This window comes from Electrona antarctica (genome assembly GCF_951216825.1).
Source record: "Electrona antarctica genome assembly, chromosome: 1".
NCBI lineage: Eukaryota > Metazoa > Chordata > Actinopteri > Myctophiformes > Myctophidae > Electrona > Electrona antarctica.
Genome location: NC_136806.1, coordinates 39,865,905 through 39,892,795, shown reverse-complemented (window position 1 = coordinate 39,892,795; position 26,891 = coordinate 39,865,905). Strand labels below are relative to the sequence as shown.

General features: G+C 43.2%; 2 protein-coding genes across 5 annotated transcripts; one reads left to right on the top strand and one right to left on the bottom strand.

Moving 5' to 3' along the window:
- Window positions 1-1,393: 1,393 nt before the first annotated feature.
- Window positions 1,394-3,029, bottom strand: LOC306920276 (pleckstrin homology domain-containing family G member 1-like; the record flags this gene model as incomplete). Its single annotated transcript, XM_079496977.1, is given in 3 exon segments — window positions 1,394-2,035; window positions 2,039-2,608; window positions 2,610-3,029. Coding segments are annotated over 3 exon segments (1,632 nt in total).
- A 1,642-nt stretch (window positions 3,030-4,671) lies between these two features.
- apool (apolipoprotein O-like) lies at window positions 4,672-25,427 on the top strand. 4 transcript variants are annotated; one of them, XM_079513082.1, is made up of 12 exons: window positions 4,672-4,786; window positions 9,228-9,326; window positions 9,833-9,964; window positions 12,048-12,102; window positions 16,187-16,285; window positions 17,994-18,085; window positions 18,509-18,610; window positions 21,016-21,205; window positions 21,604-21,738; window positions 22,269-22,388; window positions 23,168-24,205; window positions 24,336-25,427. In XM_079513082.1, exons 1-12 carry the CDS (start codon window positions 4,766-4,768, stop codon window positions 24,425-24,427), a joined length of 2,175 nt encoding a protein of 724 aa, XP_079369208.1. In that variant the 5' UTR covers window positions 4,672-4,765; the 3' UTR covers window positions 24,428-25,427. The 4 variants fall into 4 exon arrangements, with proteins under 4 accessions (XP_079369208.1, XP_079369209.1, XP_079369207.1 ...); XM_079513081.1 differs by having other exon boundaries at window positions 4,673-4,786; window positions 22,272-22,388; window positions 23,165-24,205; XM_079513080.1 differs by having other exon boundaries at window positions 4,674-4,786; window positions 23,165-24,205.
- Window positions 25,428-26,891: the final 1,464 nt, after the last annotated feature.

Sequence of the window (26,891 nt, the reverse complement as noted above, 5' to 3'; positions counted from 1 at the left end):
CGATTTGCCACTCGATTTGCCATTGACTTTATGCGTGTGTAGCCAGTCGGAAATGTCCCTCCTGGGCTACTGTTGAGATACAGGCCATAGCTCCGCCCACTTCCTGCTTCCTAAATTGTTTGGCCCACTATAAAAGCCAACTAGCATGGGCTTTTAGGACTCCTTCGGTCCTGGTGGACAATGTGACAGGTTGCTGGCTGGGCAAAGCCCTTGGTAGGTGAATATTGTATATATTATAGATGAAAGTGCAGTATATTTGATTATTGCCCTTGAGACTGACCTTGTTTGTCACTTTAGGCACTGCTCCTAAACTCTGCTTCCCTGTGGGGAGCCTCCCTATTGTGTGCGACGGTAATGCACATGCAGAGGTAAATGTCATTATATTTGTTTTATATAATGGATATGTTTGTACAGTGTATTAATGTGTAATGTTTCCTTTGTAGACCTGACTGCCACTGCTGTTTTGTTATGTTTTGTTGTTTTACATTGATTTAAGTTTGTTTCTGTTCAACTTCATTATTTGGTGGCCCTAATTGTACTAGCTCTACATTCTTCTTATTTCCCCCAAGAATGATTAATATCTAAACTGTTGCTATGAACATACTGTAATCATCTTCTCTCTTCTGCTGCAGGACAGTGACTTGGGTGCAGGCTCACAGCGGTGCTCCCTTACCCCCACTTACACTTTGATATTGTACACCCCACCCTCCTTGCATGCTTCCCTTTTACGCTGTGTAGGTCTTCTGTAGCTTGAATGTTTGGTATACATTTTAGCTTCTGTTCCCTGTTTTATGACTTTTTAATTATTTTGTACAATAGTGTTGCTTTTATTTTTGACTAATCGTTTAATAAACTATTGTAATCTTGGGGGAAATCCTTGTTGCTGTCCCATTTTTATTGTCACTTCGTATTTCGAATCTGTTAAGTAGGTTGATGTGCTGAGTGAAATAAGCATATTATATATCAAACCCCGGGCCATATGGCCCGGCCACATTCTGGCGTAGTCGGCAATTATACAGTGACTGTTTAGGTGGGCTATGTGACAAGGATTTATACATTCTATTTAGTGGCCATCAATTTTATTTATTTTTCTTTAACTTTTTTTTTTAAGGTTATAACAAAACAGCAGTGTGTATGTCGAAGACCTTGCAGAGTCCCAGTGGTTCCAGCGGCATCAGTCCCCACCAACAACGTTGCATCGCTCCTTAACTGCTGCTTTGACTCTTCCTCGTTTAGGACCAGCGAACTTCAAGAATTGAGGGACTTGGTTCAGCAGCTGCGAGCTGAAAAAGACCAGCTAATGCAGGACAAACCGGTAGATTCAGACTCCAGTGACTCTGATGGCCCGAAGACCCGGCTCATAATGACCCTCTCCCTGTTGAACAGTTGCTCTTTATCCACAGGGAACGTAAATGTCTTTAGGGGGACATCTGGGATTCCAGTTGGCACTGCTTTGCTTTGGACTCTTCAGTAATTTGGACAGAGGTTCTTTCCTGCTGGTTCTACACGGAGTAGGGCCCTCTTTTGTTTGAAGGGAGCCCTTTCTGTCACCATCGGGGCTGTATTGAAAACCTGGCATGGCATCCATCTCCAGAATGGCTTGTTTGGCCTTGGCTGGGATTTTGGCCGGATGGTTTTGAAGTATCAGCCTCTTCAGGTGTAAGATCCACATGCGCTTATCCTGCTGTAATTTGGCCTGTACTGTGTGCTGTAGTTTGGGGTTTTTGTAATGGAACACGCTAAAACTCAGTGGCTCTTTAGGGATGACCTCCACCAGCATCAGGTTACAACACAGGATGTGAGCCTTGTATGTGTAGGACTCCTCACGCTTCTTGGTGATGAGCAGCAGCTTGTCGAACAGGAACAGGCTCCTCTCGTTCTTGGCCATCTGCAGCCGGAACGTCCCCTCCAGAACCAGCTCTCCGTAGCCGATCAGATCAGGGCCCTTCCAGTTGGTCAGCAGGCTCTGGATCTCCTGTAGTCTAACGGCATACTCGTGTTTTCTCTTCATGTCGTTGATGTGCCAGGCCACTCTCTACATGGTGTCAATGGCCTCCTGCACCACCTCATATGTCTCTGTGTCCTTCTCCATGCGGTTGGCTATCTCGTGTAGCAGTAGGTGGTACTTGAGAATCCTCTGCACTGGCTTGAGCAGGTAGGAGTCCAGGGGTAAGGAGTGCCTCAGAGACTCCTGGCGCTCGCGGAAGAACTTGGCCCACGCCTTGTTCCTCATGCACTCTGTTAACACAGCCACTGACCGTGGATAGTTGGTGCAGTACTGCGTATAGATGTGGAATTCTTCACTCTTGGCTACGAAGCACTCTGCGATGGCCACAGGGTCTGAGTTGCACTTCTCAAGGTCATGGAGCAGGTCTCTGTTAAAGTGGTGGATGTCTCGGATGTTGCCGAATAGAGAGCCTTTATCCTCTGCACTCAGGGCCAGGCGAGACTGGTTACTGATACATTCCAGATAGTCCTGCACAATGCTACGCAAGTCCTGGACATATGTCCTCTCCGTGTCCAGTATCTCCTGCACCACCATGTCTACATACGTTCTTGGTCCCTGACCCGGTCCCGGCCCGTCTCCTCCGTCTGGGCTCAGTTCTGGTTTCCGAGTGACCCGTCGAGGTCTGTCCGCTGCCCTGCTGCCTCCCAGTTCCCCTCCCCGTGTCCGACTCTGGACTGACAACCCCTCCTCCGCCATTCCTCCCCTCCTCCTCCCCACCCCCTAGCTGCCGGGCCGGGACCAGCTCCAATCGAATGGCCCCGGAGTCCCGGTCCGAGGCCAGCGGCGGGTTACAGTGGGGCGACGTGGAGCTGTAGCTGATGGGCCTCTCGGCGGCGCTGTCGGGGGAGGAGTCCATGCTGTGGGCGGAGCAGTACCGTGAGGGGGCGCGGCAGAAGGCTGGGTTGCGCAGGCAGCGGGCCGGAATGTCGGTGGTGGAGCTCAGGACCGAGCCGGAGTCACCCGGAACTTCAGGGAGCGGAGGCAACGCATCGGGGGGGTAGTGATAATCGTTCGCTTTCATCGGTGTCTTTACAGAAGGCAACTGCCGAAGTCTTCGAGCCTCTGACGCAGCACGTTTTGGAGAAAATATCTTCATCTTCATTAATTCGGTTTACTAGTTTTTCGAACTACTCAGACTTTGACCCACTTGACAACTCCCCTTGCACCCGGACTGCCTGGTGTGTATTGTACGTGTTGTTGGTTAGAGGCCTGGCTTCTTTACTCATAAAACCACTGGTCCAAAACAAAGCAACTGACTTCAGGTGTCACTGTGGAGCACGCCCGGGAAAAGATGAAGCAGGCACCAGCCCAAAGGAAAGAGAGAGCTCGGGGAGATGTATTGCCACCAAGACGCACCCATCTTACGAACCACTCCCACAGAGGAAGATGTAGAAGGTTCAACCGGGAGACATCCAGTAGACACTCGAACACTCATCACCTACCAGCTACAGTGAGGGGAGCAAATGGGGCTACAAATCCACAGGTATTAGGTGTTAGCAATTCCACTACATCACTTTTCAGACCCTGGTTGTAATCAATTGTCGGGCCGCCAATTCAAGAACCCGGGGGTAGATGTAGCCAGTCTGAAATGTCCCTCCTGGGCTACTGTTGAGATACAGGCCATAGCTCCGCCCACTTCCTGCTTCCTAAATAGTTTGGCCCACTATAAAAGCCAACTAGCATGGGCTTTTAGGACTCCTTCGGTCCTGGTTGACAATGTGACAGGTTGCTGGCTGGGCAAAGCCCTTGGTAGGTGAATATTGTATATATTATAGATGAAAGTGCAGTATATTTGATTATTGCCCTTGAGACTGACCTTGTTTGTCACTTTAGGCACTGCTCCTAAACTCTGCTTCCCTGTGGGGAGCCTCCCTATTGTGTGCGACGGTAATGCACATGCAGAGGTAAATGTCATTATATTTGTTTTATATAATGGATATGTTTGTACAGTGTATTAATGTGTAATGTTTCCTTTGTAGACCTGACTGCCACTGCTGTTTTGTTATGTTTTGTTTTACATTGATTTAAGTTTGTTTCTGTTCAACTTCATTATTTGGTGGCCCTAATTGTACTAGCTCTACAATCTTCTTATTTCCCCCAAGAATGATTAATATCTAAACTGTTGCTATGAACATACTGTAATCATCTTCTGCTGCAGGACAGTGACTTGGGTGCAGGCTCACAGCGGTGCTCCCTTACCCCCACTTACACTTTGGTATTGTACACCCCCACCCACCTCCTTGCATGCTTCCCTTTTACGCTGTGTAGGTCTTCTGTAGCTTGAATGTTTGATATACATTTTAGCTTCTCTTCCCTGTTTTATGACTTTTTAATTATTTTGTACAATAGTGTTGCTTTTATTTTTGACTAATCGTTTAATAAACTATTGTAGTCTTGGGGGAAATCCTTGTTGCTGTCCCATTTTTATTGTCACTTCGTATATAACTTTTTTTCCACCCTCACCTCATTTGTATACCTTTTTGATTGCTCGGATCGCCGCTTTTTCTTCAATATTTTGAGTTATATTGAGTTATATTGTAGGCCTACATGATAATGATAATCATATATATCAACTTATTTCAAATCTGTATTGGAATTTGGAATACATTCCTATGGCAATACACAAACTCGGCCACTAGGTGACAGTACCCCCCCCCCCCCCCCCCCCCCCCACACACACACACACACTTACATCGATGACGTCAGAAAACCGCGACGCAAGAAAGAAGAAGAAGAGGAGGAGGAGGAAGGGCTGTCATGGCGGCCAAGGTGGCCAAGGTGAATGTTTTGACATCTTATTCATCTAAAAGTTTGCTTGTGTTCCGTATAAAACGAAATAGGAGTCGTGTTTAAAGCCTAAAGTGGCGTTGGAGCTTATATTGTGAATGTTATGGTACTCTGTGGGCGCTGTGTATTAGTCGGACTGACCGGTGTGTGTGTGTGTGGTGTAGGATGGGCTGTGACGTTAAAACTAAATACACGTGTTTGTTTGTTCTTCTTGCAGTTTAAGTAACGTGCACCAACACACGTCGTCTTGCTGGACGTTTTCAACCGCCTTCACACGTTTTAAATAGGTTATTTAGTAGTTTGTTTTCCCGTTAGAACACATTGTCCCAAAACAGCACCAGAAATAAATGGCTCTGTTTAGTTCCAGCCAGGCAAACAAGTATTTGTTATGTACCCCTCCAACTGTACACACTTTCCCCCTTTTTCTCTTAAATAGTTTCTTATGTTGTGACACTTGCTTTGGCAATTTAGCAATATAAACGCGTGTTTTCTTATGCCGTACAGCCCCTTTGAATATTCTGAAATAAGTTCTAATGATGGATATGGAGCCAGTGTAGCAAGATCTGTGAAAACTGGAGTCATATGAATCAAAAGGCTGTAGTTTAACAGCATGATTCTGTTTAAACTGAACGCACTTTCCAACCTAGCCCGTCTCCGGACCCCCCGGGTTGAGCTCCTTTGGACCCCTACGACGTAGGGTCCGGTCTCACCGGATTCAAGCGACATGGGACGCAATCTGACTTTCCCTGACTTAGCCCTGTGCTGCGGTGTGGGTGTCACGGTGACATATTCCAAACGAAGCATATGAACGCTATAGGATACAACGAACCCTCTCACCCCCCCCGCGAACGGCTCAGAAGCCGTTAAGTATTTTTAATGTTTGTACGACCGTTTTGGCAGCTCTGAAATTCTCTCTTGTTGACATCCCATTGTACCGCCTCTCGGCATCTCGGTTGGCTAGCAGCGCCTCCCTACGCGCCTCGTAGGCGCAGCTAGCCAACCGAGATGTCAACAAGGAGGGACCGAAGAGAGAATTTCAGAGCTGGCAAAACGGTCGTACAAACATTAAAAATACTTAACGGCTTCTGTGCCGTTCGGGGGGGGGGGTGAGAGGGTTCGTTGTATCCTATAGCGTTCATATGCTTCGTTTGGAATATGTCAGCGTGACACCCACACCGCAGCACAGGGCTAAGTCAGGGGAAATCAGATTGCATCCCATGTCGCTTGAATCCGGTGAGAAGGAACCCTACATAAAGTCATCAAAATGTCAGAAACTTTAACGTAGGGTTCCGAAAGGAGCTATTTCCAACCATGAACTGCAGTAGGCCTGTCACAATTATTACATAATCATGTAATCACAATTATTTTATTTGAAGATGTTCGCAATTATTTGAGCATAATAATTATATTATTATAGTTTCCATATTGAAAAATGTTATTTTTAACATTTTCAAAAATAGTGGAAATAGCAGATTTTATATTTTGAGTATACCATTTGCATTAATAAATATGCAGGGGTAGGTACTGTAAAATAGCTCGAACCAGTGCTGGTTATTTAGTTAGGACCCACGACAGTGGTGTTCGATACGAACTTAACCGGGATGTTGAAACCTCCAATGAAAAGCTCTATAATTTGCTTGGCCAGATATTCCGTCCTATCCAACGGACTCAGGCCAAAGATATTACAAGATATTCTGCCACCTTAAGTCTCTGACTGTAATCCTTTTATACTTTTTAGTTATGTGTGTCATAATGACAATGCTATCCAATCGCATATGACGATGACACACGTGTACATCCCTATATGGGGTTCCCACATCAATCCGATGTCAGCATTGGATATTTCCATTATCTCCACATATGGGCCATAAATCATCATCATATGTGGAGATCCAAGTGACAGCCTTTTATCCCCATATATGGAGATCCATTTGAGAGCCTTCGCAACAGGTACCCTCACAAAAAAACATTCAGTAATCCTGGTCTCTAAACTCCCCCTGGCCAGCCGGGGCGCCTGATGGAGGGGAAAGGAACTGGTTGGAATAACGTGTTCCTTCCACGCCCTACGTCCAACCAGGGAAACTCCCCCCTGTCGGGTGTAAAGGAGCAACTTGGACACTCGGGCATGAAGGAAGCATGAGTTCAAGTCCGTTGCTCTCCCCATGTCCCCCATATATGGGGACTAGGTTGGCGGAGGGTGTGTACTGTGTAGAGCTCAGGATCACATTAGATAATTGACACAGGGGTGAAAAATGGGTTACAAAAATCGTGGGATAAAAAATAATAATATATATATATATATATATATATATATATATATATATGTCCTATTTAGGTCCTAGTTACACAATATTTATTTTGATTATTGATATCTGTCATTGTAAACCGTTTCCTTTTTTTCTTACACTATTCAAAGTGACTGGTTGACATGCAAATTGCATTGTACTGCACTGAAAGAAGAGAAAAAAAGTTGGTTCCACTAAAATATTGTCTGTGTGCAATACAAACACCCACCCACCCCAAGTGCTCATGCTGCAAGGGGGATCTAAAGCCCTAACCACACCAAAGGGTCGAGACGGTTTTAGCGTTGTCCCAGCGTTGTGAACCGTGTGATATGTCCTGTTGCACGTTGACACACGTCGTCCCAAGTGATTCAACTGGTTGAATTCAATGGCCCAAACCACACCAAAGGGTCACCATGCAACTCCTCACAACCGTTTGGATAGTGTTGTTTTCGCCGACTAATACTACTATGACGAAAATTGTCCGTCGACTACCTTTTTTCACTGACAAAAACTACATAAAAACTAAAAAACTAAGCCATGATGACTAAAACTATGACTAAATATACTGACAATTTCGTCAACAAATAAACTAGACTAAAATGTTAGGAAGGGACTAGTGGACGAGATCCAGTATAAGTCATTTTACACTTGGTTGCATGCTGAAAATCGTGTTGTGGGCTTGTAGATCGTCTATTTTCAGCAAGTGTAAAAACAGTCATTACAACGGCCTCAACGTCCACCAAAATACATTTTGTTCGACTAAAAAACTGTAGATTTAGTCGACTAAAATCTTATGATATTTAATCGACTAAAACTAGACTAATACTAAAACATTCCAGGTGACTAAAATACAAGCCATTGATTGAACTGAAGTATTTATTAACAGTTTGGAGAATTACAGTACATTTCAAGCACAACTCAATACAAAAACTGTTAACTGTGGACGACCATAAAGCATTTCACTTGTTTACAATAGGGTCCACCCTTTTCAAATCATCAGAACATGTAGAGACGCCAAAGCATACAATTTATATATGTGCACTGTGCACAGGAGAAAATGTAAGGTGGAATCTATGGTCTTGGGTACCAGATTTAGCTGTGCTCAAAAGCTAGAGAAAAGAAATACTGTATGTCTTCAATAATGATTGAACATTTTCTATGGACTGGAAGCTCTATTAATGTTAAGTAGCCGGATATTCCAGAGCCTCTGGAAAGCCTCAGCGAAGACTCGGATCACCTTGTTTTCAAGTCAAGGACCCCTAAATTAACATTTGGCTGTGGACCCCCATCTGAAAATATTTTCTGCCAAAAGTCCTCAATATGAGGAAAGGGAGCCCATTTCTAGCTTTAAAAGCAAACATTAAAAGCTTAAAGCGGACAAGAAGCCAATGAAGCGAGGCCAGAACAGGAGTAATGTGATCACAGGCAGCGGGAAGAAGAAACTAGATCTTACCACAATTGTCAATTACAATTTCACTATGACAGTGTGGGTGAAGTGCTCCTTTCACTTTAGGATGGAATGCAGTGCAAATCAAGAAAAAAAACACAATTTTCTGCTCCCAAATATTTCTTTTACTGAAGTGGTAACGTTTCGGGCCGCAGCCCTGGATTGTTTTTCTTTATTTGATCCAGCACCCAGCCTACATGGGTACATAGTACGTCTTCTTTTTGGCTGTTTGTTCAGCCTCCTCTACCAATGGAATGCAGTGCAACCATAACTTGGCTCAGGTTATTTTGTTCATTGATAGGCTTTTTTATCCCACGATTTTGTAACACATCTTTCACCCTTGTGTCAATTATCTAATGTGATCCTGGGCTCTACACACCCTCCGCCAACCTGGGGAGAGCAACGGACTTGAACTCATGCTTCCTTCATGCATGAGTGTCCAAGTCACTCCTTTACACCTGACAGGGGGGAGTTTCCCTGGTTGGACGTAGCGCGTGGAAGGAGGAACACGTTATTCCAACCAGTTCCTTTCCCCCCCATCAGGCACCCCAGCTGGCCAGGGGGAGGCAGTTTAGAGACCAGGATTACTGCATGTTTTTAGTGAGGGTACCTACTCTATAGGGTAGGCAATTATTTATTCAAATAATAATAAAAAGCTTAGGTGTTTTCTAATTATTATTATGTACCATCCATGATGCAGGTGGTGATGGTGGCCGTCCCGACGGTTTTGGGCATCGCCTCCATCCGCGTCTACAGAGTCAGCGAGCCTCCAACGGAGGGACTGATCTCCCAAGAAACGGTTAGACCTTTCACAGTTATTACAAAATTATTTGACATAATCGCAATTATTTGGCATGATCGTCAGATTATCGGTTCCATTCATTTCAATGTCTTGAAAGACTTCCATAATATAATTTACAAAAACAAAATGAACTCAAATAGCTGAAATCACAGATCTACAAGCTCACAACACACCGTTGTTAGCTTGTGATTTCAGCTATTTTTGAGATTTTCTTTTAGGCTATTTCAGCTATTTTCAAAAATGTTCGGAAAAGTAGTTACGGTACATTATTTATTTTGATTAATGGTACCGGACATTGTCAGTCATTTCTTTTGTACATTAAGTTATTTGTTATATCTGCCCTGTGCATTCTTTATGTATTGTATATTTCACATGTATTCTGTGCTCATAAGTCACTATGGATAAGAGTGTCAGCCAAGTACAAAAAAGTACCAGAAATCCATGCCCACTGCTATGCCCTATAGGGCTTAAAATGGCTGACCACCTCTGTATTTTCTCCACAGTTGTCCATCTACAATGCACTGCCACAGTCCACTGGTCAGTTTCAGTTTGTTGCAGAGAAGCCCGGAGCTCTTCAGAATGGCTTCGGTTACACGAGAGAGACCGTAGTAGTCCCCTGTGTCCAGGCTGTTAAGGTAATGATCTGTTTCTGTAGTGGTTGTAATAATACAACTCGGCTTCACTTTATTTTCAAGTTTAGAGGTGTAAAAGAATATTCTTTTGTAGAAGAAATTATTCGTAGTACAAGCTACCCATTAATTACAGTTACACATTTTATATAGGAATACAAAATATTAAATATAAAAAAAAAATCAAATACCCATAAGTGCACTAAAGACAAACCTTGTCTGTTTCTTGTACAAATAAAATAACAGCAACAGATATCAGATATTCATCAGATGTATGGCAAACTACATGAAGAGATGGTACCAATATGGGATCATGAACAGCAAGCGTTATGCTTTGTGTGTGATGAATGTGTTGTTTTTGTATTGTTTTCCCCCTGGTTTGTGTAACTGTAAAACATGTACAACTAGAAAAAGTGCCCTTCTTGGCACAGGTCTCCACCAGGAGGATAGGACTGTGTGAGATGTTTGGCAAAATGTTTAGGAGTAATATAAACATGTTTGCCTTTGATGGCAATTGGATGATTTGAGGCATTTTGTTCCAAAAATGTGTTTTGCAAAAATCAACCTGTTGGTGGCGCTATAACAGGCCAATGTGAAAAGGGTGGGATATATTCCTCAGCCTAGTAAGAAAATGTGTTAAAGATTTCACGTAAATTGTTTGCTGCGTTCATGATTTGAGGCTTTTGTTCAAAACGGGGCAATCTTGCAAACTGTGAAAGCCAATTATAGCCAATTAGGATGGAATATGAAATATCGGACAGATCCGACTTGAGCACATGACCATAGAGATACTGTGTAACGATTTGTGAGATTTTTGGACAGAATCTGGAGGAGTAATATAAAAAAATGTGTTTTACAAAAGTCGGCCTCCTGGTGGCGCTAGAAAAAGCAGATGCGGAAAATGCAGGTCAAAGGTTTGTCCTTGGCCTCTAGGGAGTGTGCATGCAACGTTTCACGCAGATCGGTGCAGTTTTAGGTAAAAAATGTGAAAAGCTGCCTCATGGTGGCGCTATAACAGGCCGTTCTGGAAAATGCGGGGCAGAGGTTCATCGTTGGCATCCAGGGAGTGTGTGTGCAAAGTTTGGCATCGACCGGGTTAACGGTGCCGGAGATTAGCTGTACACAGACGGACGGAAGGAAGGACGGACGGACACACACACACACACACACACACACGGACGGAGTGCAAAACATACTCTCTCCCCATGCCTTCGGCCTGGTGGAGACAATCACATGGTGAGTGCAGTGCGAGCTCGCTTTAGGATTTTAACAATTCTGATTCCTTATCAATTCCCTTTAAAACTATAGGGGGCAACTTCTAAATCGACAGGTCTGTATGAGAGTGTACAAATGGGCACGTATCGGGTCCATTTGACAAAGAACCCAATCCTTTAACACAATCAGTTATCGGCAAGATAAAACTGATTTAAAAATTACATTTCTTTTGTGTGTGTGTGTGTGTGTGTGTGTGTGTGTGTGTGTGTGTGTGTGTGTGGTGTGTGGTGTGTGGTGTGTGGTAGTGATGTGTGTCTATGCCTAAGGTTGCTGATGAGGTTGGACTGAGTTAACCCAGCCAACCCACCATGCGTCACCAAAATCTAATTACACCCACCTCGGCTGGGTGATTATTTAGCTGAACTGAACTCATGCATTCTATGCCTTTGTTCAAATCCTTCTCGTCGTTCTGTTGATTCCATCACTCTGTGGCATTCTGTGTGCGTTGTATCTCTTCACATCCATCTGTCCTTTTCATGTGGTCACAGAGCACAGTTCTATTGAAGCCCATTTCTGTCACTGAATAAAGCCATTTAAAAAGGTGTGATATTTGAGGTTTTTCCTCTTTTGGAAGAAGTCTTCCAAGTATGTGATGCAAGTCACGATTGCACGATTCCCACACAATGGGAGCGCGACGTGTCTACCCCGTACGTTTGTGCATATAGCAGATGCCCAGGGAGTCAGACAGGAAGAGGCTATGGTCTGGCTTCCAGATGGGTGCCGCTGTCAAACCCTGAAGCTCAGAGATGTGACATCTAGACTTGTGCTGACACTGAATGTTCCATCCCTGTGATGTTTGTTGTGTTCTCTGCAGGGCGCCTGTGTCTCTGTGAAGAATGGAGGTTTACACATTTACCACGCTGGAGAAGGTGAGTCAAAACTAAATAACTAACTAAATAAAATTATTTAGCATTTATATGGTTATGAGAAACATTTAAACACGGTACAAAACAAATAGAAACCTCATGGAATTACACCCCCCAGGATAAAAAGAAGATTATAAGAAATAACTTTCAGTTGAACTTGACAGATGTTTCTGAAGATAGTATTATCTGATACTATACACACTGTTATCCCGGTAGGCAGTTAGTAAAACATACTATACACATGATGTTATCCAGGTAGACGGCTAATTCAATTAAAGGAAAAGTTTTGAACAAAGTCTGTGAAAGGCCTCCAGTATTAAAGCAAAGTTTTTGCTGACTTTACATCAGGTTTTTACATAAATTACAAAAATAAACTCTGTAGCAAACACAAGGCTTATGATATTAGCACGTTTGATAATCTTTGCAAATCCAGCAGTCTCAGCTCCTGATTTCTTTTTTATCAATTTTTAATCCTGACTTGATTACGTCCGTAAAAAACATATAGCCTTATTTCATTTGAATATGAACTTTGAAAAGTAAAATGTTGCCTTCCATCATGATTTGAGTAGAGACTTAGAAGTCTCCTGTTGGAGACATTATCCAGCACTCAAAAGTTGCACCATGATTTGGAGAACGAAATTGGAAAACTTTGCCTAAATTCTTGGCCAGCCTGTACAAGAGTGTATTAACTCAACCCCTAAGGCAAATGTGATTTATTTAAAGCAAATTAGTTTTTCTTCCAACAGCCGCTGAGGATTGAGTCTACTCTTAAATGTCCTTCACATAGGACTCTACATTGAATCAATATTTGTTTTGCCTAGCTGGTGCTTTATAGTCCAGAATGAGTTAAAGATTGAGTGCCACAATATTTGCATCTTTCCAGTTTTTCATGTGTTTATGAGGTGACAGTACTTCATTAGACACCCTGGAGTCGTTTTTATGTGCAATAGTATATTCTCTTTGTATTTAGGGTTTCTTCGTGGAGGCTGAACCCTTGACAGTCAAACGGGCCATTGAAATAAACACTGATCGTGTGACATATAACTATCGCACACACCTACGCACCTCCCCCTCATATATATATTTTAAATACGACAACCTCTGTGTGAATTTTGAACATGGCGTCGCCGGCGGCAGGGTGCTCTGAGTCTGTAACAAACTGTGACAGCTGTCAGTCATTTGATTTTGACACATTACCAGCTGACAGCAGGTGTGATCAATGGCTGAATAAAGCAATATTACACGAGAGGGTGTTCTTTATCGTCATTAATGCACGCCTGCGGTGCCGTAGGAACTCGCCAGAAAGCAGCAGCACCGATCGCGGGTGAACATGTATCGGTTTGACTGCACGTCGTATTGCCTTGTCTGTCTGACACCTCCAATCCTTTAGCTGCGGGATTTATTTTCTCTCCTCTTAACAGCACTTCTGAACATCGTATGTAAAACGTAACGGTAGTCGCAGTAACCTACAGGTGTCTGTTGTTACGACGGCGTGAAGAAATGAATGGATGTGTTGAAGAAAACTTTTTAATTGGGTTGTTATGCTGCTCTGTGTTGAATTCAACGTGCACAAGCGGTGCTGGTCGTGAACGTGCATCGCCGTTTACCATGGAGTTGTGTTTGATCGGGGATGAGCCTTTATATTAATTCAACACAGTGTGCCAAATAACTAAACGTTTTAAACTGTTGTTTCAGCCCGTCAATGTGTTCTTTCAGCCCGTCGGGACAACAGACATATGTAGATTACCACGACTGCCTTCAGATTTTTCAGACTATGTTCAGATGGTACTAATTTTACATTAAACCGGCACAACCCACTGACGTGGGCCGGACCAACTCGAAACATCTCAGCCAGGGTCAGAGCTAGCAGCTAGGGTAGGCTACATAACATAAAGCAACTGTCAATAATAATAATAATAACAGACGAATTATCTGTGGCTGCATGTGGGCACGCACTGGGCAGAAGTGTATTATTAAGGGAGGAGGACAATGGTGGAGATGAATTAATGCACATTAATATGAGAGCATAGTTAGATGTTTTACTTTTATGTGTATACTGTAATATACTAGCTTACATTTCCAAGTAAGGGGATGTAGACTATGGAAATTATAAATAGCCTAGTTAAATGGGAATGTCAGGTTGAAGTAATACACTTTACACACACATTGTAGTAAAATGTGTGCAGTGACGCTAAATTAATGATGTCCCTGATGTAATGGATTGGATAGTCATTGTCTTGCAAGCAATTATAGCATTTGCAACTAATCCCCATTCCTATTTAGGAATTACCTGTCTGTCCACAGCTGTGTTGCTGTACAGTAGGTACAGACAATTAGATGGGCTGTAAGGACTGTGGGTACCCTGCAGAGGGAACTTTTATTTATTTATTTGGGGAAATGCATATAAGGAGCAAATGTGTCCATGGTTAAATGGTCAGATAAAATGTATCCAGCTGTTTCAGACATCTGTGATAGATGCAACATATCCTAGGGTACGCTGGGTCACACATTCTGGTCGTGCCCAAAGATTATTCCATTTTGGAAAAATATATTGTCATGGTACAGCAGAGTATACAGTGTCAATATTGCTCCGGCTGCTCTGCTTGGTTGCTCTGATGCCTCTCTCGCGCTGCCATACGCTATACAACAGACGCTCATGCTCTGCACTCTAATAGCCAAAATAATGATTTTAACTGAGTGGAAGACTCCCATTGTACCTTGCTTCACTAAAAGGCTTAACAAATTTGTATCATTGATACACCTGGAGAGGCAACGGGCTGGACAGTTTGGCAGCATTTGATTACATATGGGGCCCTATTACGAACCAATAAAAACTAATGTAACAAAAGAAGCAAATGTGTGCACTTGTGCAGCCATCTCTGCTATATATATATATATATATATATATAAAGTGATGACAAATTATTTGTCAAATGTAGGTCTCCAGGTGAAATTCCCCAATGTTGGGGAGTGGCTACGGCCACCCATATTACAGATGATGGCCCCCCACCAATGAAGAGGGCATTTCCTTCATGTCTTTCATCTGAACCAGAATCTGGCTCAAACATATATGGCTGAATCTAATGAGGGGGAGGGACTAGGACAGGTGGGTGGTCTTAAAGTAGTGGAGGTTGGTGGTGCTAAGGTTAAACTCACGTATACTTAATGAACTGGTGGGTGTGTCCACATAAAAACATAATTTTAACAAATACTGTACACTTTTTTGAAAAACTTCTTCCTCCTCATAATATAATAATACCTGATGATCATGTTTTAGGGTGAGAAACAAATTGCTGCACTCCATCTTTAAAATGAATGCAACTGTAGAACAAGCTTCAATTTGTAGATTGATCATTTTAGAAGCAAACAATAAGCATTATCAAACTCTGTCTCAATCCAAAATGGTTTGGATTTTTAAAATCCAAACTCAGTTTTAAAATGTAGTATTGTGTGAGAGGTGTGGCCCCAGGTGTTACTGATTATTGGGAATTTTATATTACTTTAATCCATTAAATAGTTGCTGCGCAACAGGATGATGAAACTGAACGAGCAAATGGTTCACACTGCGCCTTGGCACAAATCTAACTTCTTTGACTAGATAGTGAAATTCCAATCGCAGAGATTTGTGGAGAATTCAGACAGAAGCTGTGAATGTTGTGCAACATGACTCACCGCCTCAGAGTCAGGAGTGCATTCTTTTATCAAACAGAATTCGCAATACAGGTGGTTGGATTAGGCACTTTCCGTTGTCCTAAACCTGTGTGCATAACACAGGGAAAGCGCATCAACACGCCTACAGACACACCTCCACCCGCAAATATAGGAGTCGGCAAAATGAATAGTGGGTTGTGTGGCCACAAGATAACGTTTACACAGCTCCTAAATGCGTAATTCACGGAAAATGTTTATTACTTGCGGATAAAGCATGGCATAAGATGGAGCCCTAAATCTCTTCCCCGATCTACGAGCTGGCAACGCTACTGCTATTGTGTTCAGTGTTCACGCCAGAATAGGGACGCTAGGGGTCATGCAGTTAATGGTATTTCTATCTTTATGATCTCTCTCTCGCTCTCTCTCTCCCCCCCAGATGTGTATCATTTCCTAAAAGACCCTCCTTCTGGCTTTGTGCCCAGAGTGGGGTGTATTTCCATGGCTGGCCTGCTGGGGGCATTCCTAGCACGGAAAGGTAACCACACTCCCACTCATTACAACAATGTTTAAAGACACCACACACAGGTTCTGGTGAAGACTCATCAGATCTACGTGAGCTATACTTAAGTATACATGCGTGACCCTCGACAACACAGCAGCTTGAACATAATCGTCCATGAGGATGTGCTAGTCACAATGTCCCTAATGATTACAGTTAACCGGACAGCTGATCAAAATAACAGTCATATCCATTTTGTAATGCATGAATGGTGCATAAATGTAACCTAACAACAGTTACAGATTGTATTAAAAAGTATTTGAACATGAAAAATGTAATATAGCCTAACCAGCATCACTTGTATATTAATTAGATACTTTCACAATTCACAAATGTGCGGCTGCATGCATAATGCTTTCTCAACTAATACCGTAATCCTAATGCATAATCCGATTATTAGAACGTTGAACAACATCCTTCAGAATATCGAACGATCAAAGCCAATTCATCAAAATATAGGCTACTCACAGGTTATGGGGACATATTGTAGGTAATTATTCAGTGGTGCATTTGCTTAGAACAGCTTCGGGGAAGTTGATTAAGCTTTTGCAGAGATCTTGTACAGTCTCCTCATAGAGCTTTTCAATTCAAGTGGTACATTTTCGAGATTGGACTGTGTATTCCATGTACATGTATCTATCTTTGTGATTAACATTATGGTTTAACTTGCAAGTAACATGACCTCTTAGTCCCAGTGATCTACAGCCGTAAAGTCTGTTGGATGTTTCATCTTCAAATGTGTGTGTAACTGTATATTGTTGTTGAATTGTAGTAGTACAGCTTTGCACCTTTGACTATAGTGATAATTAGAAGTGGCCATGGGTTTTTTTAACCGGTCAGGATATCTGAAGGAATGATATTTTCTGGTATTATTCATAAAATAATGGTAAAAAACGGCAATTGCCGGTCTGATGCGACTGCTGATTGTGATAGCATTCGTTTTTTTCTGGTTTTAAACACTCAAGCTATTTTGAAATAACATTTCAACATTGTGATGCACTTTCCTGATAAGTCTGTGAGGGCTGCCAGACTGTGAAATGACGGAGTGCATGAGGGCTCTCTCGCAGACTTGATCGCTTATGAACCCTATAGTTTACTGATTCTGGGGGGAACATTCAGCAAAAATAGATCTACTAGCTCGCAATGCATTGCGATGCAACATTTTTCCAATTGTTTTGAACAGTATATCAATTGTTATCTGTAGATATTAACCACTTAAACCCTATACTTATTTGCACAGATTCCCAAGGACTATTCTAGTCCCCCTTTTGTTTTGACTCTACACTAAATATGTTTGCCAAAAATAGACGATCTATAAACTCCATTGCATCACACTTCGTTCCATCGTCTGGAAGACACTCAATAATGTTAACTAAACAATGATTTTGATTCTATATGACATGTTTACATTCCACACGCCATATGCATTCCTGTACCATAGCGTTGACTATCAAAAGAAAGTAAAGATAGTGGTATAGCTCAACCCTGTGGTATGCATGACATAACTGTGGTTATGAAAGCCCAGCCCCACTAGGCTTTTTCATTTGAAAATCAGTAATTGTCTGCGAGTGACACCACTGTTTTATTGATGTATTCAATAAATCAGGCTTTATTTTATGTTAGACTATATTTTAATTTAGGTATCTGTAACCCTAATTCCAACAATGGTTGATGTTGTGCGCAGGTTCTCGCCTTCAGAGAGTGGCTGCTTCTCTGGGCATGGCGAGCGCTGGTGCCGCTCTGTGCTACCCGGCCCAAACTGTTGCTGTAGTAAAGGTAACAGTAGTCTGGACCATACTGACCAACACTTGGCTCAGACCCCATACTGACGATATGCATAAAACAAATGAATTTGGGGTTAGAATGCTAGGGAGTGGCAATTGCCAGCCCCCCGGACCCCAAATGACACCCCTGCCAGAGCAGTGAGAGCACTGCTCCTTTCTACCCAAACATTCAGGGACTAATGCCCAATTTATACATGAACAGCTAACAAAATGAACAGCTCTGCAAACATGCAATGTGATCCAGTGTGCAGGCAATAACTTTGTGTAGGTATAAATTGAGCTTTAAGAGAACACCAGCCTTTTTGACAACTCTTTCATAGGAGTTCGCTCCTCAAGTTGTTTTCTATATGTTTCTGTTATTGAGTTATAATGCCCTATTCATGATTGTTATTGAAGTCTGATGCCTCCTCCACAGTTGACGAGTAAGAAGATCTATTCTGCAGGCCAGTGGAGCGGCTCTACTGTGTCCTCTCTGTTCAAGTCCAAACCAAAGGAACTTCCAGCCCCCCCACCTCAGGTAAACCAACCAACATCCTTAAAACCACTACACCCCACCCCCACTAATAATATAACTTCCATACAACTTTATTTTACAGCTCATACCACTGATCAGCATGTTACATCACCCAGTAGTTAAGAATTGAGAGCCCTCCCTCCCAAAATAGATGGATCTTACTGCTCTTTAAAGCAAAACAGAGGTGGTTACAGTGTGAGTACTAGTAATGCAGATATACTGTAGGCTACACAACAGCCCATCTCTCTCTCTCACACACACACACACACACACACACACACATACACATACACATACACATACACATACACATACACACAAACACCAGTTTGTGATTCTCTCTCTCTGTCTCTCTCTCTCTCGCACATAAACAACCCCGCCTCCTTCCATCATCGAGACTCTAAATTAGCATGGGTCCCCTGGGGGCAACGTTAGTTTGTTTAATACGTTTTTCTTTTTAATAATATTCTTCCCTGATGTGGAACGCGCAGATAAAAACATCACTGGTCATTTTGTATTTTTATCTTGAAATTCTATCCTTGCCTTGGAAAATTAATTAAATTTAATCTGATGACGCATGCTGCACCGAGTATTACCAAAACATTTCCAGCCAAAGGTCAAGGTTTGTCTTGTGACATGCACTTACTGTTTAATACAGCTGTGGTAACATTACAGGCTGTGACATTGTTCTACTTGTACCCTCCTCAACAGCTAATAAAATATCATAGATTTTCCAGTTGTCATATCATCTGCATAATTTAGTAGCAAGATTGGTTGGCGGATAATTTTCGTTTCTAAAAGCGAAGGGTCTTGATTTAAGTCTGATTAAGTCAAACGCAAATATGTTAACACAATCAACGCCGGGATTCCTTCAAAATAGAAGCTCGGGGTGCCTGGAAGATATGGATGCTTTTACTCTGTAGTGTAAAGCCCCCCCCCCCCCCTTCCGGAAAAAAACAGACATATTGTCTTTTCAACAAAATCGCTCGATGATCACTCGCGTTCATATTTTGAACGAGAGGCAGATCAGAAGTCAGAAATGAAGAGCTTAGTATATCCATCTGATCAAAACGGAGAGCTCCTTAGATTAGGAGATACGAGGGATTCTTTCTGCAGTGGTAAACGGGGAAATGACCGGGACCGCGGATGAACACAGAGCGAAGAGTATGGTGGCCTTGGAGGCCAACAAAAAAAAAAGAAAAAAAAAGAAATTCAGAATATTCTTCTCTCGTTTGATATCATTGAAAATACGCTAGGACGTGTACACACGTGTACTGTACACACGTGTACACATGCTAGGACGTGTACACACGTCCTAGCACCCCGTCGGTTGGTTGCTTATGACGTGCCTACACGTCGTATGGTCTGAACCAGTTAAAGAGGGTGTAAGAAGTGATATGCTTTAGTAAAAAGGCACTATTTGTCGAATCGTCATATGAGAGAGCATATACATTAGGCAGGGCTTCTAAATGGTTAACCTAAACCCCAAAATGTCCTGAATGACATTTGATGGTGACTGTAATGGTATGCGTGTAGTCATGTGCACTGCGTTCCCATCATGGGTGTCACACTTCAAAGTGAGAAGTGTAAAAAGCTCACTTGATGTGAATTTTTGAGTGGTGCAACCACTCCTATAGACGGCTATGTGGGTCCCTGGCTGTGTCCCTGGGTCCGAGCACAGAAATTGTGTCAATGTTTTGCAGCCTAACACACCACCAAGTCTCAATGTTGTGCAGCCTAACACACCACCAAGTCTCGCGTGCATGCATGCACGCACACGCGCGTGTGCACAGGCAGGCAGGCAGGCAGGCAGGGAGGAGGTACAGTACAGTACAGTACAGTACAGTACAGTACAGTACAGTACAGTACAGTACAGTACAGTACAGTACAGTACAGTACAGTACAGTACAGTACAGTACAGCACTTCAGACGGGTCTGATTTTTAACACATTATTCTGATACTTCTGGAGTGACTGTAAGTGTTTGACATAACATTTCCTCTAGTCTAAACCATCTCAAATAGACAATTCACCTGCTGCTTTGAGTGCTTTCTAAACAACAGACAGATACTGTAGCTGAAAGGATTTTGGTGAATTAGTTTATATTTTATGATATATGAATATTTTCAGTTTCTCCACATATTTGTATGTACATCTGCTTGTCTATCTAATATTATTGTAAGTAGTTGTTTCAAAATAGTAACGGGGAACTTCTAACCAATAATTAACTTCTGTCCTTTTTTTCCTGGATACCAAATCAATAAAACCTTGTTGCTTAGCTGTTAGAGGACACGGCCAAGGTTTTTTCAAGCGTGTCCTCTACAGCATGAGAGCATTTGGATGAACCATCGATATGGGAGAATTTGACATTTTCCAGGTCTACTTGACGACGCTTTCTTTTCCAATCAGCCAGATGATGTGCCAAAGTCTCCAGTCGTGGTGGAGTCTCCTGCTCCAGAGGTCCCTCCAGCAGAGGGCGCCCCTTCCTCTGACACTGAAACGCTGGTTGAGTCCGCAGCGGCCGAGCCACTTCCTGTGGGTGAAGAACCAGCAGCCCCCGTTGTAACAGAGGAACCTTCACCAGCTGATCAGAGCCCAGGTGTGTGTGTGTGTTCGCTCTCTCTCTCCAGTCGCCGTCTGTCCTCTCACTTAGGGTACTCATACCATTTATTGTAGACATAAATTACACAGAGCAAGCTAATTTAATAATAATAATTAAATCCAGCTGTTTTTATACATGCACAAGAACTGTAATAACACGTAGCTCTCAAGTGATTATTTTTTTAAATAAAAATAATAAAAATAATTTTATACATAAAAAAAAATCCATAAATTTAAAAAATATATAAATAATTAATACGTAGTGAAAATAACCGATCTACAAGTTTGCACGCTTGTAGATCTGTTATTTTCACTAGTTTGGGTCCCGGGGTGAACGTTCCTACAGTATGATAGACTGTTTGAACCCTGTTGGTCTCTCTCCATTGTGGTGTCCAGGCACTGTGGTAGAAGGTGTTCCAGCAGAGCCTGCTTCTGAGGCTCCAGAGCTGACCTCCTCTCCCACTGTGGTGGAAACGCCTCCAGCCGAGTCCATCAGTGCTGCTTCTCAGGAACCTCCAGGACCTACATCAAGTAAATCTAAATATTGATCTCTTGCTTCCCATGCACATATTCCCCTCAGTTAAGTCACACTTTGGTACAGTCACTGGGATTTTATTTATTTATTTTACAGTCAGTGTAATTTACAGTGTTTAGACGTCTTAACAGCGGACATATATTCCACAAGGCTAATACATGTTTAGCGTAGGAGAGGGAGGGAAGATTGCGGTTTCCATGCTGCTGTCATGGAAATGGTCTTTAATGTGTCTGACAGACAGACAGACAGACAGACAGACAGACAGACAGACACACACACACACACACTATAGATTTTGTTCAAGCTGGGAGAGAGAGAGGAGCCATAGAGCATTCTCTACTCGGGTAGAGCGTGGTTTGATGAAGATCAAGGTGGTTAAGTATAAAACCAGCTCTGCAGTAAAATCCTCTGTGTTCATTTAACTCCAGATAGTGTACAAGTGGTTAAACTACTCATGATGTACTGCATTACCTCTTAGCTCTCACTGACCCCGTTGCTGCCGTTTCTCTTCTTCTGCTCCTTCCAGCAGAAGAATCTGCACCTGCTGCCGAGGAACCGGCTGAAGAACTCCTCACACCTACCTCCTCCGTTGTGGAGGAGTCATCACCTCCACCAGAACTCTCCGCTGCACAGAGCACCTCCACAGGTGCTAAGAATATTGTTTTCCTTCTCTGTCTCATGCATGCACGCGCACATTTTGGCAGTGGTGGACTTTAACTAAGTACATTTTCTCAAGTACTGTACAATTGAGAGGCACTTGAGTATTTCCATTTTTTGCTACTTTATTCTTCTACTCCATTTCAGAGAAGGTATAATAGGCCAATGTGAAAAGTGTGGGATTTATTCCTCGGCCTTGTAAGAATGTGCGAAAATACTTTCACGTAAATTGCATGCTGCGTTCATAATTTGACGCAACGGACCAATCCTGCAAACATCTCCGGACAGATCTGTGTTGTTCACATGACTATAGAGATAGTGTGTATGGAATGGATCAAATATGTAGGACTAATATTTAAAGAATCACACTCGTGTGAAGTGAGAGGCGCTCTTATCATACAATGTATGACATACGTCAGCCAATCAAATCATCACATTCCATGGTACAAACACACACACAAAGCTGTGCATAGGATGGGCTAGCGCCTGTCAATGTGTTTTGCAAAAATCTGCCTCATGGTTGTGCTATAACAAGCCATTATGGAAGATTTTGGGCAGAGGTTCGGAATTGGCATCCAGGTAGATGCCGGAGATTAGCTGGTAACAGACGGACAGACGGTGTGCAAAACATACACTCTCCATGTCATTCTGCATAATGAGGGCATTTACTTTTGCTAACTAGTATAAGATCTGTGTTACACCACTGCATTTTGGATCCTCTTGTTGTGCTTACCACTGATGTTTTGTATCTTGTCTTGGGTCTAGAAGCTGTGGTAGAATCTGTCCCTGCTGCCTCTGAGGAACCTGCATCTAGCCCCGAGCAGACTATCCCCTCCGCAACGGTTCCAACTGAGTCCATCGTTACATCTCAGGAATCCACCCCCATACCAGTATCTGCTGAAGCCAGCCCAGAAGCAGTGGTAGAAGCTGTCTCTGAAGCCAGCCCAGAAGCAGTGGTAGAAGCTGTTTCTGAAGCCAGCCCAGAAGCAGTGGTAGAAGCTGTTTCTGAAGCCAGCCCAGAAGCAGTGGTAGAAGCTGTTTCTGAAGCCAGCCCAGAAGCAGTGGTAGAAGCTGTTTCTGAAGCCAGCCCAGAAGCAGTGGTAGAAGCTGTTTCTGAAGCCAGCCCAGAAGCAGTGGTAGAAGCTGTTTCTGAAGCCAGCCCAGAAGCAGTGGTAGAAGCTGTTTCTGAAGCCAGCCCAGAAGCAGTGGTAGAAGCTGTTGCTGAAGCCAGCCCAGAAGCAGTGGTAGAAGCTGTCTCTGAAGCCAGCCCAGAAGCAGTGGTAGAAGTTGTCTCTGAAGCCAGCCCAGAAGCAGTGGTTGAAGCTGTCTCTGAAGCCAGCCCAGAAGCAGTGGTTGAAGCTGTTTCTGAAGCCAGCCCAGAAGCAGTGGTAGAAGCTGTTTCTGAAGCTGGACCAGAAGCAGTGGTTGAAGCTGTTTCTGAAGCTGGACCAGAAGCAGTGGTAGAAGCTGGACCAGAAGCAGTGGTAGAAGCTGGACCAGAAGCAGTGGTTGAAGCTGCTTCTGAAGCTGGACCAGAAGCAGTGGTAGAAGCTGTTTCTGAAGCTGGACCAGAAGCAGTGGTAGAAGCTGTCTCTGAAGCTGGACCAGAAGCAGTGGTAGAAGCTGGACCAGAAGCAGTGGTAGAAGCTGGACCAGAAGCAGTGGTAGAAGCTGGACCAGAAGCAGTGGTAGAAGCTGTCTCTGAAGCTGGACCAGCAGTTGTTGAAGCGTCAGCAGTGACTGAACCCCCACCAGCCCCAGTGCAGACAGCTGCTACAGAAGACCTCCCTGCAGAGACTTCCGGAGGTAATATGTGAACTATATACTCACTCACTCACTCACTCACTCACTCACACACAAACCCCAACAAGTAACTTGTGAATTCTTTAACCATTACACAGCCGCTACTACTAACCCTTGCCCTCTCGTCCACCAGGGGGAGCTGGTGCTGAGGACGACCCAGCCATGATGGACTTCGGCCAGTCCAGCCCTGAAGATGACGACCTGTACAGCACACGCACAAGCTGAGAGTCACCAGAACAATAGACTCGTGTGGCCAGACTGTTCCCTCATACAATTTTCAAATGCTTCTGCTAATGCAGCCTGCAGCACGGAAGCGATGTGATTAAAGGAGAAAGCGGACGTGAACCTCCTCCCCACTTCTGTTTCGTCTTTACAGACATGCAAATGTATCCTAATATGAATCAAAACAATCAAAGCATATATACTGTAGCTTGCTTATTAGCAGAAATAAAAATTTAAAATGTAAATATATTTTTTAAATACATTTAAAAATGACAAACTGATGATTCTGATTTCGGGAGGTGTAGTTCCAGACGGAGCATTCGGAGATTGTGGAATAGTTATCTGGCTACGCGAGACTACCAAAACAACAGCAATGCTGTCACTCATTCAGACCAAGTGTTTACATTCTGAAATAAAAGAACAGTTAAGTAATGTAAATAGAAGCTTTGCTTGTTAAGGAACCTTTGAACCAACATTTCCAATGCTGTTTCCTTTTCTGTTTCTTACCTCATAAATGGTCCAAGTCTAATTGCACACTTAGGGACGAGTAGACGGCTCAGTTTGTACTTGGCAGAGTGCAGGACAGAATGCTACACAATACAAGCATATACTGTACATTTGAAACTGTTAAAACTACTTTGAAACTGGAATACCTGTTTTGGATTTTTAACAAGCTTGTAGATCAGTTATTTACATGCAACACCATCGTACGACAGACGGACAGAGTATAAAATAATGCTTGTGTGTTTTACAACAGATGGTAAAGTTGTTTATTGTTCTCCTTGTTGCTGTCTGTTAAATATAATAATTGCCTCTTGTGCTCATTACTGCATGGTGTTGTATTAATTTATTTGCTTTAGCCTGCTGTGTTGGCAGACTGTACACATGCTTGTACCAGTGATCATCATGGTAAAACCATACCAGTGAAGTTTAGTCAAACACCTTCCTGTCCACAAATGTTGCTTTGGGTAAATAAATAAGGCGTATATATTTTTCACACAAATGCTTGTGACTTGTTTTTAATTGTTTTTCAGAAGCACCCAGACAGTTTACTGATATGAAAAGGAAGCAATAAACAAGCTTTGGTTTCCTGAGCCGCCCCTGGTTGAAGTAGTTGTGAAATATGAAGCTGCAGTCAGAGGCATTGTAGTGTTGCTCTTTCCAGATGAGGTCAGGCTTAGGGGTCTAGACTTTGTGTTCATCGTGGCTTCGTTTTGTATCCAAAATAGGTCATTTGTGTGTATACAGATCGGAGGAGAAAATATTTTACGGGGGAGGGGTGTGTCGATTGTGAGGGCTTAGCTGCGTTGGTCAATCGCTCGTGCAATTCACAAGAAAAGACATTACAGTTACATTACATTACAGTCATTTAGCAGACGCTTTTATCCAAAGCGACTTACAATAAGTGTATTCAACATAGGTAGGGAACAAAAACTACTAATCACCAGAAGTTTTTAGTGCATTTTCTGCAAAAACAAGCAACCAAGAGTATACCTAGCGCTAAGGTAAAAGTGCAATATATCAGCTACCTATTTCCTTAACCAGATGAGACAAAATAGCTAAATCAAATGAGCATGAGCTAAAACAATTAAGTGTATCGACTAAACAAGATCCAATAAACAATACAATAGAAAACAAGCGTTCGTACAACTAGTTAACAACAAGTAGGTCAGGCAGAGAGGAAGGGTAGTGTTTCCTGAAGAGGTGGGTTTTCAACCTGCGGCGAAATATGGGCAGTGACTCTGCTGTCCTAACATCAGTGGGGAGTTCATTCCACCACTGTGGGGCCAGAACAGAAAAGAGTCGTGACCGTGTGGATCGGCCAGAAGGACCCTTGAGTGACGAGGCAATCAGTCGCCCCGAGGTGGCAGACCGAAGTGGTCGGGCAGGGGTGTAGGCATCGACCATAGCCCGGAGATAGGAAGGAGCTGTTCCTTTCACTGCCCTATAGGCTAACACCAGGGTTTTGAACTGGATGCGGGCCGCTACGGGGAGCCAGTGTAGAGAACGGAGAAGGATGGTTGTGTGGGAGAACTTGGGGCGGTTGAACACCAGACGAGCCGCAGCTTTCTGAACAAGCTCCAGAGGTCTGATGGCAGATGCCGGAGCACCAGCAAGGAGGGAGTTGCAGTAGTCCAGGCGGGAGATGACGAGAGCCTGGATGAGCACCTGGGCTGCCTTCTCCGTGAGGAAGGGGCGAATCCTCCTGATGTTGTAGAGGAGGAATCTGCAGGACCTTGTCACTGATGCGATGTTTGCCGAGAACGTCAGTAAGACGATGTGGACTAACTTCAAAATAGAATCTGTGTTTGACTAATCATGATATGTGATACTTCAAAATGTATAAAAGTCCTAAGAAGATGGCATAAGACATAAGGCACCTCACAAGATGGCACCCTCAGTCTTTCAGCATAGGGTTGCCATCGTCAAGTCCCAGGCCATCTATAGTTGGATCAAATGCTGGATA

Excerpts from the sequence above, each read along its gene's own strand:
- apool (XM_079513080.1), top strand. The coding sequence starts at position 4,766 with ATGGCGGCCAAGGTGGCCAAG. Across the intron at positions 9,965-12,047 it reads CCTGTGTCCAGGCTGTTAAG|GGCGCCTGTGTCTCTGTGAA; the intron begins GTAATGATCTGT and ends TGTTCTCTGCAG. Across the intron at positions 24,206-24,335 it reads CCCTGCAGAGACTTCCGGAG|GGGGAGCTGGTGCTGAGGAC; the intron begins GTAATATGTGAA and ends CTCGTCCACCAG.